Below are 14,218 nucleotides of genomic sequence, written 5' to 3' on the forward strand. Positions count from 1 at the left end.
CACCTGTCTCCGGTGCTTCGCGCCCCTCGGCCTCGGCCTCGGCACTCCTCTCGGCCGACCCAAATCAGGTTCTCCTTCCCTCCGTCTTCCCCCAATCCGGTCCGAGCGAAACCCCTATCCGGTGCGCGCGCGTCCACCTCACCCGACCCGGTCCGTTATATCACTCCACGCTCCCGCACTCCGGCTATATCCATCCCGCCCTCCTCTTATCTCCTCTCCCTCCCCCGCACCGCACCGCACCACCACCCCCGCCATGGCCACAGCCGCGGCCTGCGCCTCCTCCCTCCTCGCGCCGCCCTCCTCCGCGGGGCCGGCCGCCGCCTCCAGCGCGCTCTTCCCCACCTCCGTCCCCTCGCTGCGCGCCTACCCGCGCCTCCTCCTCGCCTTCCGCCGCCCCGCCGCCGCCGCCGTCGCCGACCCGCAGGGCGCCGCCGTGCTCGACGACGAGCCCGCCGAGGACGACGAGGCGCCCGTCCAGTTCGACGACGTCAACGACGATTACGAGGACGGCTACGGCGGCCGCGGCCCCGCTTTCACCGCCCCCACCCGCCCGCGCACCGGCAAGGCCGCCCTCCCGCTCAAGCGCGACCGCGTACGACACCCAAACACCCCCGCGCGTTTTCTCTGTTTCGTATACTTTGGCTAGCGTGATGATAGTCTTCGCCTCGAATGCGCGCAGACGCGGTCCAAGCGGTACCTGGAGATACAGAAGCTGCGGGAGAGCAAGAAGGAGTACGACGTGCCCGCCGCGCTCTCGCTCATGAAGCAGGTCGCAAACACCCGCTTCGTCGAGTCCGCAGAAGCGCATTTCCGGATGAACCTCGACCCAAAGTACAACGACCAGCAGCTCCGAGCCACGGTAATAACCGTTGCTTCTATCCTATCGTATCTGTCTCCTTTTGTTTGTTTGTTTGTTTGTTTGTTCTCTCTTCCGTTGCTTAATTTGGATTTTGTGTTGGCGAGCGCAGGTCAATTTGCCCAAGGGGACGGGACAGACCGTGAAGATTGCTGTTCTCACCCAAGGTGAGTGCAAACCGAACAGCGTGGTGTTTGGAGATAGTTATTATTGTGGAATTCATTCAAATTACACTCTATGAGCTAGCATTTGCGGAGTTAAGGGCAATGCCTGTCAGACTGCGTCAACTTGATTGTTCAATATGTTACTTCTTCCTAAAGCAGATATGGATGTTTTGCTCAACAATGTGGTCGATATGGTCAAAATTAACTGCCAGAGCCAGTCCCTCTGGGTGTTAGTTTCAAGGACAACACATGAACAGTCGTTTATCTCTAGTTCACGTCTGATTCAATGGATGAAAATTAGTTTAACTTGCTCTTCTTTTGGAGTTGAAAATTCAAAACTCATGATTCAAATATTATTAAGAGTAATGCACTTCATGATGGGTTGGACGAAAATCGTCTTACTAGTTGGAACCTCAGCAGAAGCCTCTTGATCAGTACATTATGCTCATGCTGTTTCTATTTATGTTCATATACATAAGGTGTCAGTTGGGCATACCACTTCGGTTTTATTGTTCAAGTTGTCCATGGTGCATTGGTTTGTTGATTAATTTACTCTTCTGTGTACAATCTTGTGTATTACTTTGCTATTCCTACCGTATTATGCTCGGAAAGTTGGCTGCCTATCTATATTACTGATATTCTGATGTCCTTGCAGGTGAGAAGATAGATGAAGCGAGAGCAGCAGGAGCTGATATTGTTGGCTCAGATGACTTGATTGAGCAAATAAAAGGAGGATTCATGGAGTTTGACAAATTGATTGCATCACCTGATATGATGCCTAAGGTATGACACTAAAACTAGATCTGTCTGGGGGTCATCGTTGAACCATTTCCCTTTCCTTGTTTCATGAAGCTTCTCTATCCACATGCAAGGTTGCTGGGCATATTTAGCTAAGCAACATGTTGAACATATCAGCTAATCCCTTGCACCGATACACAATTTTAGATAATGAATTTTACCAAGGCTGAAAGCTTCGCCCTGCAACTGCAATGAACTTGTTCCTAATTATCTTTCTGGTGTGTTTCGCCTGCATGTTTGATTGTGTTCTCTTTGGTGTATTAGGCCAGTCGGCGAGCTATATTATTTACGCTTTACAGCTCACTTAATTAGCATTAAAGCGGTAATGAGCTTGTAGTCTTGAAAGGGGTAAGTAATGATGATCATTAATTTTTTCCGTTTTCATCCAAGCAGATAGGTCTTTGTGTTTGAGGGTTGCTACTTTCAGGCTTTTTTAAGGTTTCTATTTTCATACTTGGGATAGTCAGCAAAAATCAATTAGTTACTAGGCTTTTGTAGTCTTAACCTATTTTCATACTTGCTTATCCTCTTGGTAAATAAATTGTTTAATTCAACAATAGAATGCGTACTAAAAAATGAGGTTAAAAAACTGGGAACAGACAGAAAATATAAAAGAATGTACGACTAATAGGCTTTTGTAGTCTTAACCTATTTTCATACTTGCTTATCCTCTTGGTAAATAAACGTACTAAAAAATGAGGTTAAAAAACTGGGAACAGACAGAAAATAGAAAAGAATGCACGACTAATAGGCTTTTGTAGTCTTAACCTATTTTCATACTTGCTTATCCTCTTGGTAAATAAAAAGTTTAATTAAACAATAGAATACGTACTAAAAAATGAGATTAGAAAACTGGGAACAGGCAGAAAATAGAAAAGAATGTACGACTCCCTTGCAGGAAAGAAAAAAGTTTAAAAAACAGAAAAAATAATTCGCGCCAGGTAGGGGTCGAACCTACGACCTTCCGCTTAGGAAACGGACGCTCTATCCACTGAGCTACAGGCGCCTTGTTGTGCAAATTTGTCCATCATATTTACTGGTAGTAATATTTCCGGGAATTATGAAGTAATTAGCTCAACAAATTTCATACTCCCATTTGTTTTTTCGTTTAAGTTTTTCTATTATTTTGAGCTTGAGGAAACTACTCAGCAACAATACAGTTATTCCTTTTTGATGGACAAACATAATCCATTCAAATGTATTTTTTGTTGAATTGCACTCACCTTTTTTTCGTGAAAGTGTCGTGCTCCTGTAATTCAACGTTCACATGTACAGCTTCGTCACATCAGTTTTTAACGGGTTATTTGACTTCAATTTTCCACTCTTAGATCTTGTGTTAATGTTAACATAACCAAAGAATGATTCATTCGATAAAATAGATTAGTTAGTTTCGACACAGTTTTGAATATAAGAATTCAGAGTCTTCATTCTGTTGAAGGTAGGGCTTTCATAGATTATGGGCTAAGGGAAGCTATATTAAGTTGTGTCAAGAACTTCCACTATGCTCCTTCAGTTGATTGTCAATCTCAGCTAATCATTTACTTTTCAGGTTGCCAGTTTGGGTAAGATTCTAGGACCAAGAGGATTGATGCCTAACCCCAAAGCTGGTACTGTTTCTCCAAACATTACTCAGGTACTGTACAGACTTTATTTGGTTTCCCGTAAATATTACTTGTGGATCATCAATCATGTATATGTTTCTTGGGTTGGTTATTGTGACAGCCAAAGTGGGCATTGAGTAGGCGTAGGCCATCCACCTTACTTCAGTACTCAGATATTCATATCTTGCTTCCTTAGCTCATTGCCCATATTTCCGTAGTTGAAGACTCGCACAATGATAACCTATAGGTACCGTGCAACTTAAATGTATTGTTCAATGGGAAAGTTGTTTTACTGAGATGTAGAGAAGGAAATATGAGATGTTGATGTGGATTTCGAGGGCTATCAGTTTGTGGCAGTGAGCTGGTCATAATGTTAAACCCAGAGTTTTTTTTTTTTTTTTTTGCGAATAAACCCAGAGGTTGCCTTGGTGGTAGCCTGTTTGCAGCCTATTTGCAGTTGGTTTTATTGTGTGGTGGTGGTAGCCTATTTGTGGGCTTTCCTATGCAAAAGTTTCCCTCTATTCTGCCCATTACAAATATAAGTCAATCTCGAATCCCGGGTAATATAATAAGTTTTGGCTATCAATGTATAAGAAGTATGCAAAAATGGTATCACTAGATTCATCATTAAATATACTTACATACTGTGTACTTTTATGAGTTGTAACAGCAACATTGTATAATACAAATTACCTGTTGAAGTGGATACGTTGAAGGCCATGTTAGCAACTTAGCATCGAGAAGGACCTAATAAGAGCAATTCTAATAGTGTAGCGAGCTGCTGGCTATAAGCCAAGTGACATGTTATATATAGCCAATTTAGAGCCAACATATACAATAGTGAGCTATAAAAATATAGTACTTTATCAATGTATGACCCACCTTTCACTCTCACAAAGTGCCTAGGAGCACGTGCTAGAGCTGGCTTTTGCATAAGAGCCCACTCTCCTCTCTTCTCTTCTCTCTCCTCCAACTAAGCAATAATATATTATTTTAATTCTTATAGCCATCTGACTAGGACTTATTGTACTTGCTCTAACAGAGAGTAATATTTACATCCCTCCCTTGGCAATACGTTGTTAGGTACGATGAGACTTTCCCGGTTTATTCGCCCCTGCTGCGAAATTACCGCGCATGGGGATTCGAACCCGGGTGGGCTGGCTGCGCACTCGCTTGCCTTGCCACTGAGCTAGAGCTCAGTTCTCAACAGAGAGTAATATTTAACCTGCATATTGCTGAACCAGCATAAAACAGAGCCAATCAACCTCAATCTTGTAGCAATTACTAAACTTAGCGATGAGGTTGATTATGCTAATTGTGCAAATGCTTCCAGGCTATCGATGAGTTCAAGAAAGGTAAAGTTGAATTCAGAGTTGACAAGACAGGGATTGCTCACATTCCATTCGGCAAGGTTAACTTCCCTGAAGAAGACCTTATTGCAAACTTCATGGCTGTTGTTGTAAGATATCTGCTCCCATAAACATCTCTTTTGATGTCACTGATTTATGTGTACTTACCTTTTGTCGTCTCTTCCTAGCGCTCTATTGAGAGGAACAAGCCATCTGGTGCAAAGGGGATATACTGGAAAACAGCATATGTATGCTCATCAATGGGACCTTCAATCAAGCTAAACATAAAAGAAATGCTCGACTATGGCGCGGATTCATCTAACTAGATGTCGCCACAAGCACCCGTTAAGTCATCTGGCATTTTCTACCAACTTCGCAGACTTGACCATCCATCCCTTGTGATAAAAACACCGAGAGACACGGTAGTGGGGGAAGACCGGGAGGTGCTTAGGTACAGTTTTTTTAGTTTCACGGGCATCCAACATCAGCAGTTAAAACAGTACCCTGATCGACAAACAGGGCTATTGTTGGTGGGTTGTATTTATGAGTGAATTATGAGTACACTTATAGATTTCTGTTTCTCTGAGATGTTTGTTGTAATGTTCATTATTTTGTCAATAGTCATCCTTGAGCTTGAGCCAATATTTTGATTTCACCTTCCATTCTCGATTACTCCGTGCGGTTCGTGAATTATACTTTCTTTGAATAGTTGTAGGAGTACAGCTTGAGGATAAGAACGGTTAAAACAATTAGCCTTTCCTTTGACAGCAAGCTCCGGATCACTCTTTTGCCAGTTGTGTGCTGGACTATGTTTTTCCTCCTGCGAACTGAACGAGATGTTATATTGGGACTGAGGGAAGATGCCTAGTGCTATGTAATGCGTCAGAATATTTCGAAGTAATGAAGTGGTAAGATGCTTCTTAGAGCTCGTTTGGTATCCAGGAATTCGCCTCGAAATCGCGGAATTCATTTGGTAATTCCAAAAATATGTTGTTTGGCTGTTATGGAATCGTAACGTCATTTCATTTGAAAATTCTGACCGAATCACCGACCGAATCACCCAGTGCCTAAACACGATTTCCGTCCTGGACCCGTCATTTGTCTGGAAACCTGGCTATCGTGTCCTCCTCCCTGATCTCATCCACCTCCTCCTCCTCGATCCCATCAACCTCGCCGCCTCCACCTCACCGGCCTCTCGCCTCTCCCCCTCCACCTCGCTGCCTGGCTCCCTCCCTCCACCTGGCCGCCTCCATCCCTCCACTTCTCCTCTTCTCCGGATCAAGGTCCAGATGGCCGCCATCTCGCCGTGGAATTTCGTGCGGCCGCGTTTTCTCTCCGTCTCCCTGTCGACCTCCAGGTAACTTTCCCTCCCATCTGATCTCTTTTTCTCCCAATCTCTCCCTTTCTTCTCCGATTTAATATTTTCTTTTAACCTAGCAGCCACGACAACCGGCTCCCAGCTTCTACCGAGGCAGCTGCCGAACTCCAGATCCCCGTCTCTGTCGATCAATGTGAAGCCTTCCCCTGTCCATCTCCAAGGTAGCCTCTCCTCTCAATATTTATTCATGCCACAGTTTATGTGCGCAACTAGAACTACATGTGACGAATGTTGCGAGATGCAATGTTCTTGGTGACATACCAGGTTTGGAAGATGATCAACAGTGGGCAATATATGATGTTCTTGTTGCTGATGATCGCAAGCTCAAGTCTTTGATGGCACTGCCTGGACGAATGAAGAAAAAGTGGATGCTCAAGCAGATAAGCACATGATTCAGATCTGAATTTGTGATGTAGCAGCTGCCATTTGCAACTTGCTCAACTTATTCAAACTTTGGAACTTTTTTTTTCACAAAGAAGGTGGTATTCCATTACAGTGACAGGTGACGGGTACAATTTGCAAACAGGCCCTTTACAACACTCGCCCTAAAGAACCTAGTATGTGAAGATAAGGCCTGTAAAGTTACAGAACACACCCCAGAACAAAAGCTAAAAAGCAATCAGATCCTGGAGCTTCCAAGTCCCGGTTGGACCGGGTTCCAGACCGGCTGCCCCGACGCCCAACCGAAGTTTCCACTTGTGCCATCCGGGCGTGATCCAGTAAGCTCAGGAGCTCGTCCGGTCAAGACCAGGTCCCAGATCCGGTTGAAACCGGCCGGTCCGGTCTCAGGTCCGGTCTGACCGGTTTGTGCGCCGGCCAGCCCAGCGCCAATTCCGGTCAACCGGGTTCCTCGAGGAAATTGATGATGTGGCAAGTGTGCAACGGCCAGATTTCGAAGAACACTATAAAAGGCCCTTCTCCTACCTCTGAAGGGTTAGGCACTACACTACAAGCTGTTCTTGAACTCTCTCTCTCTCATACTCCATTGCTAGAAACACCAAAAGCCTCAGATCTCCCTCCTCCTCCACCCAAAATCAAATCCCTCCGGGGAAACGTTAGAGGAGGACCCGATCTACTGTTCTACCAAGCAAAATCTCATTTCCCCTTGTATTCATCAAGAAGCTTGCTCTCTAGGGTTCCTTGGAAACCCTAGGTGGGCAAGAGTGGTCCGGAAGCATCCGGGCTGTGGATTTGCTCCGGGCAAGATTGTGAAGGTTTGGAGGCTACCTCAAAGTCTACCACAAGTGAGTGAGATATTCCTTCGTGGGATAGGCTCCGGAGAATAGGGTGAGCCTTCGTGGCGTGGGGAATCCTTCGTGGGACCTCCACCCCTCCAAACGTGACGTACCTTCTTGCAAAGGAAGGGAACACGGGAATACATCCTCTTCTCCGCGTGCTATCGGTTATCTCTAACCGAACTCCTCACTTGTGATTTAACTGCCTGTGAGAGCCTTCGTGCTCGAGTTAGTTGTATCCTCATATAGGTTGCTTCACCTAGTTTGCATTAGGCTCATCTTTATATTCCGCAAAGCCTAATATTGCAAAGAAAGAATAAAAATCTGTAGAAACCTATTCACCCCCCTCTAGGTTTACCATCTCTATACTTTCAGCAACGCGCTGTGGCGAGGCACGCCCGGCGAGCTCCGCCCCCGCCTGTGGCTCGCGCGGCAGGCGACCGTGCTTGCGCCGGCGTGGCGAGCGGCCGGCGCCCATGCACACGCCCTTAGCCGTCGCTCTGCGCGTCGCCGTCGACGAGCTTTGTCGCCGGAGCTCGTTTTGGCAGCGGCAACTTCCGGTAGGGATGAAAAAAAAGGAGGACTCGGCGCCAGGGTGCTCCATGTGTGAGCGGCGGCGGCAGTTGGCCAGGCCATCCAAACTCCGGCAGCTATTCTGGCCATATCCATGGGAAAAAGAAGACACGGGAGAGAGAAGATGTGGGGTCAGGCGGATAAAAACGGACGTCCGGAGCCTTCCCGAGCGAGCCGGACAGACGCAAAGTCCGCCCAAATTTAAGTCGGGTTTGGGTCGCCCCGGACTTTAATGGCCGTCCGTTTTGCATTTGGGTCTGCGCGTTGGGACGCGTTTTTACCCAAACGGACGAAAGTGGTCTCCGTTTTTGGGTTTGGGTCTCCGCGTTGGAGATGCCCTTATGTCCCCACTTCACCTCCTCCATCCTCTGCCGACGGGGGCCAGCGCCACTGAGATCTCCTCTTCCTCAAGGTCGGAGGTCGCGGCTAAGGCACGCCGGCGCTGCCCTGCGGACGCAGAGCTCACGTGAAGAACCGTGGCTAGCGTCCACGGAACCCAACCTCTCCATCTTTTCCTATTTTTTCTCCTGCCTCTGCCTGGTCACCGCCGTTCCCCCGGCTTGTCGAGTCGCCGCTGCCGCTCCTCTCGCTTGTATGCTCCCCACCGCTGCTCCTCGCGCTTGTCTGGTCTCCGCCGCCGCTACTCCTTGGTGCTTGTGGTCGCCGTTGTTCGAATCACCAGACGCGTCCGATTTTACAGGATCCTTACCGACGGATGAACTGAAGAGGAGGCGAAGAGAGCTTTGAGCGAATGGACTGAATGAATTGAACACACATAAGAAAAGATTGAGAAGAGAAAAAGACATGTAGAAGCATCTCAGATGAACCTAACCTCATCCCATCCAGCTACTGGGCAACATGCACCAGGTCAGCCTCCTCCGCCGATGTTGCCGCCGTCGCCGCGATTCTGGCCGGCTCCAATCTATTTTCGCGCTGCAGCTCTCTGGCAACGCGTCGCGTCAGCCTCCTCCACTATTAACCCACCATAGCGACGCCGTTTCCCTCATGTGCCTGAATCCTAGGAAATCCTCAGTCGCCTCCACTGGCGCAGCTCCCGCACCTCTCAATCTCCAACTACTCTTCTGCGCGGCCTCGCCATTGTTGGCCTCCTCAAGCGACACTTCGATACGGTGGCGGCGGAAGGATCTTGGCAGGGGAGAAGTTCTCAGAGGGAGACCACCAGACATGGAACTGCAGATAGGCTATATTGAAGACCATCGTGGAGAAGTGGAGAAAAGCCTCTTTTTTTTTGGGAACGTGGCCGAGGGAAGCACGGGACACTTCTAGATACCACGAATATATTCTAACCCACCGATTGATCAGAGTAGGTCCTACCACCGCTTTGGCCAAGTGAAGGAAAATCAAATACTGCACAATTAACATGTGATCCACAAAATCGGAAGACTGATTGTTAAAGGTAACCGAAAAGAGGAGAGAGAGAAATAACCGGAAGGGAACAGATAAGGTAGCCGGAAAGGAACCGGTAGGCCAGAATTTCTCACGCGAAAGAAAATAGTGATGAAAACTTCAGCCCAAGGACATACGGTATCCTTTGTCCAACTACAGTAAAAATCACAGACGTGTCAAGATTTGATTAGATAAAAAGGTACCATCAACAGTACCCAAATGAATGAGGTTTAAGCAGAAGTGGTCAACTTTTATATAGGTAATAATTATAATTCATACTAGTGACAAAAACCTGAGAAGTAGTAAATTTCGGCACTGCTAAAATAAAGGTTGTTGATGAGCCTGGCCCACTCCAATCCGTGTTATCATTCGAAAAAAAAAAACATTCTAAACCTCCTTCATTTCTTCGTGCGTGCGAGAGCTCTGTTTCGGCGACATAGGTAGCCTTGGCGGAAGTTGTGCCTGCACTGGGCGGAGGCGATTCCGTCGGGCGCCATCGAAGGGATGGCATGGTGCGTGGCGGCGGTGGCCTGGTCTTTCTTGCCACATGCGCACCGAAGCGTCGTGGATCAGAGCGGCCGCACCGCGCACGGCGATATCCACCACGGAGCACGGCGAGCCTAGCCTGTAGCCGCCTCGACCGCGGCGATGCAGGTGCACACGAAGGCTCATTGGCTCCCTCTCTCTCCGGTGAGCCCGTCGGTCCCTGGTAGTGCTTCTCCCTGCTCTCGGCGAGGCGGACGTAAAACAAGGTGGCTGCGCCACGCACGGCGACGTCCACGATGCGCCCGACGCGCCGAGCAGGTAGATGCCTCAGGCAGCGCGCATAATCGGCGAGGAAGGCAGCCACACGGTTATTCCCGACCCCACGGGCGGGTCTGTATCGCCTTTGCCGTGCTTCTGCTTGCTCTCCCGCGCGAGTTGGCCATGGAACGGGGCCGCACACGGTGACGTCCACGCCGCCTGGCGCGCCCAGCATGTAGATGCCTCAACTGCGGCAGCGCGCATACCAGGCGACGCAGGCAGCCACGATGGCTCCTCTATCAAGCCGTTAGGGAACGACCGCAGGGATTTCTTATCCCTTCGCCACTTTTAAGATTTAGCTCTTGTACAGTGGGCGTCACTTTAGGGATGGGCTGTCAAAACTGTTACTCCCTCTATACCGGTTTACTAGGCTTATTGTGAATTTGGAAATATGCCAAGGAATTAGGCTCAATTCGGTAATTAATACATGATTAATTTCTGTAATCCCGCTTTCCTTATATGCAAAACAAACGTAACCATCCAATGCATGCACTTAAATTGGAGGAAGCAATTAAGGACCCCCCAATGCATGCGCTCATTTTCAGCCAGGACGGTGGCCCTGACACCGCTCTTTCCACTTCTCACCTTAACTACTGCATGGATCGATACAAAAGGCACAGTTACCATTGTTTCTAAACGATTAAGATCACCCAATCAGTGATTACCTAGGTCACAACGCTGGCTCTAATAAGCCTAATAAACCGGTATGGAGGGAGTACTGAACTTTTTTTGTGCATGTCAACGTTAATAATTATGGTTTTCTGGGTCCGTTGGGCCTTATCTTTACCGGTTGATCTGAACCGTCCCTTCAATTCATACTACCCCTCTATTATAAGTGGTAAAGGTACGGTAAAAGAAGCTTTTTTTTTGTCTTTTCTACACATCCTACAAAAGAATATCTTTTTTTCACAAAAAATTGTGTGTAAACGTAGCATGTCCGGATATACATCTAGAAATTTTTTCACATTTTTGACATTTTAAAATACATTTAGAATGCATCTTTTTATACTAGGTACATTTAAACCTATGAGCCAAAACACTAAATAAGGTATTCATGGTGCATTCTAATATTTCTTGAATGTTTAGGATTTTCCGGCGAGGACCAGAAAGTCTCCACTCTCGCGCCCACTGCTTGCAAGCAAGCGAGAACGTACCCAGTGTAAAACTAACACTGGTGGAAAAACAGGCTTCGGGTGAGCCCCATAAGTCGCGATGCTGCAGGAACCGCGACTAATGGTACCTTTAGTCGCGGTTCGGGAGGCGAACCGCGACCAAAGGCTCGGGCCTGGGCGCTCGGTGGCCGGCCGGTGCACGTGGGGGCTTTAGTCGCGGTTGGCCGAGCCAACCGCGACTAAAGGTGCCCGAAGGCCTTTAGTCGCGGTTGGCCGAGCCAACCGGGACTAAAGCCCCTCCCCTATATATACCCACCCAGCGAGCCAACACTTAGCCATTTGGTGCCATTCTCTTCACAAGCTTCACAAGTGGGTGTTAGGTTTGCTTTTGGTTCCTCTTATGCACATAAGGTGTTTGATGAAATGCCCCAAGAGCATGAAACAAACATGATATGAAGTGTTGGAGCCACACTTGAGCTTTCTCATTTATTTTTTCCTCCTCGATCGCGGTTAGCAACTTGAACCTTTGATGTGTCGTTGATAAAATGTGCATGTGCATGTGTGTAGTTCATTGTTTAATTTATATTGTTTGTAGCTAGTTAGTTTAACAAATGCATGATGGTTAATTATATATTTTATATTATAATAATGCGGATGAATCGACAATGGATGTACGGTAACCGACTCTCCGGCGAGTTCGGTGCGGGTTTGAAAGATTTCCTCGTAGTGGCTAATGCGAACAAGCGAGGGGTTTTGTTATCTGTCCATGTGTTAAATGTAAGAATCGAATGGTTACTCTTCCTCAAGAGATGTTCACATGCACCGCTTCGGCACGGTTTCATGCCAAGCTATAATTGTTGGACCAAGCATGGAGAAAGAGGGGTTATAATGGAAGAAGATGAAGAAGGGGATGATTTCATCGATGAAAGCTATCTTGCTCATTTCGGTGATACTTTCATGGAGGATGCTGAAGGTGAAGGGGAAGGTGAAGGGGAAGGTGAAGAAGAGGCACGTGATGATCCCGTTGATGATCTTGGTCGGACCATTGCCGATGCACGGAGACGACTGCGAACTGAAAAAGAGAGGGAGAATTTGGATCGCATGTTAGAGGATCACAGGAAGGCGGCGTACCCCGGATGCGATGATGGTCCGAAAAAGCTGGGCTGCACATCTGGATTTGCCGAGATGGAAGGCACAGGCAGGTGTAGCTGACTCGGCACTTGAAAACTTGCTGAAAATGTTGAAGAATATGTTTCCAAAGAATAACGAGTTGCCCGCCACTACGTACGAAGCAAAGAAGGTTGTCTCGCCCTCTAGGTTTAGAGGTTCAGAAGATACATGCATGCATCAACGATCGCATCCTCTACCGCGGTGAATACGAGAATTTGAATGAATGCCCGGTATGCATCGCATTGCGTTATAAGATCGAGGCGATGACCCCGGTGACGATGTTGAGGGCCGGAAACCCGGGAAGAGGGTTCCCGCCAAGGTGATGTGGTATGCTCCTATAATACCACGGTTGAAACGTCCGTTCGGGAACAAAGAGCATGCCAAGTTGTTGCGATGGCACAAAGAGGACCGTAAGTCGGACGGGGAGTTGAGACACCCCGCAGATGGAACGCAATGGAGAAAGATCGACAGAGAGTTCAAAGATTTTGCAGGCGACGCAAGGAACATAAGATTTGGTCTAAGTACGGATGGCATGAATCCTTTTGGCGAGCGAGCTCCGGCCATAGTACCTGGCCCGTGACTCTATGCATCTACAACCTTCCTCCTTGGTTGTGCATGAAGCGGAAGTTCATTATGATGCCGAGTGCTCATCCAAGGTCCGAAGCAACCCGGCAACGACATCGATGTGTACCTAAGGCCATTAGTTGATGAACTTTTACAGCTGTGGGGCAGACCTGGTGTCCGTGTGTGGGATGAGCACAAAGAAGAGGAATTTGACCTACGAGCGTTGCTTTTCGTAACCATCAACGATTGGCCTGCTCTTAGTAACCTTTCGGGACTCGTCAAATAAGGGATACAATGCATGCACGCACTTGCTTACATGAGACCGAAAGTGTACATTTGCCAAATTGTAAGAAGAACGTGTACCTTGGGCATCGTCGATTTCTTCAGAAAGGTCATCCGAGTAAGAAAGAAAGGCAAGCATTACAACGGCAAGGCAGATCACCGGCCGAAGCCTGCGGAACACTACTCGGTGCCGAGGTATTTGATATGGTCAAGGGTTTGAAAGTCATCTTTGGAAAGGGTCTCGGCGGACAATCGGTTCCGAAGGGAGCCGACGGGCACGTAGCCATGTGGAAGAAGAAATCTATATTACGGGAGCTAGAATATTGGAAAGTCCTAGAAGTCCGCTCTCGCAATCGACGTGATGCACGTTACGAAGAATATTTGCGTGAACATCCTAAGCTTCTTGGGCGTGTATGGGAAGTCAAATGATACAAAGGAAGCACGGCGGGACCGAGCAAAGTTTGAAAGACCACGATGACCGAGCATCCGGAACGGTTTCAAGGTCGTGCCGGCTACGCTCCGACCAAAGAAGAGAAGGTCATCTTTTTGAATGCTCGAGCGGTATGAAGGTCCCGTCGGGATTCTCGTCCAATATAAAGGGAATAATAAACATGGCGGAGAAAAAGTTCCAAAACCTGAAGTCTCACGAGCGCCACGTGATTATGACGCAATTGCTTCCGATTGCTTTGAGGGGCTCTGCTCGGAAAATGTTCGAGTAGCCATTGTGAAGCTATGTGCATTCCTCAATGCAATCTCTCGGAAGGTAATCAATCCGGAAGTTCTACCACGGTTACGAACGATGTGATCCAATGTCTTGTCGGTTTCGAGTTGGTGTTCCCGCCATCCTTCTTCAATATTATGACGCACCTCCTGGTTCACCTAGTCGATGAGATTTCCATTCTCGGTCCCGTATTTCTACACAATA

At 47.7% G+C, this 14,218-nt stretch overlaps 1 protein-coding gene and 1 non-coding gene across 2 annotated transcripts; one reads left to right on the top strand and one right to left on the bottom strand.

Annotated features, from left to right (window-relative positions):
* Positions 1 to 238: 238 nt before the first annotated feature.
* LOC124707786 (50S ribosomal protein L1, chloroplastic-like) lies at positions 239 to 5,410 on the top strand. The gene is made up of 7 exons (XM_047239480.1): positions 239 to 592; positions 680 to 859; positions 969 to 1,023; positions 1,676 to 1,803; positions 3,368 to 3,451; positions 4,753 to 4,878; positions 4,957 to 5,410. The coding sequence occupies exons 1-7, from the start codon at positions 254 to 256 to the stop codon at positions 5,092 to 5,094; spliced, it is 1,050 nt and encodes a 349-aa protein (XP_047095436.1). The 5' UTR covers positions 239 to 253; the 3' UTR covers positions 5,095 to 5,410.
* Positions 2,752 to 2,824, bottom strand: TRNAR-CCU. The gene has a single exon. It is a non-coding gene; the product is annotated as a tRNA-Arg (tRNA).
* Positions 5,411 to 14,218: the final 8,808 nt, after the last annotated feature.

This window comes from Lolium rigidum, chromosome 4 (assembly GCF_022539505.1).
Source record: "Lolium rigidum isolate FL_2022 chromosome 4, APGP_CSIRO_Lrig_0.1, whole genome shotgun sequence".
Lineage (NCBI taxonomy): Eukaryota > Viridiplantae > Streptophyta > Magnoliopsida > Poales > Poaceae > Lolium > Lolium rigidum.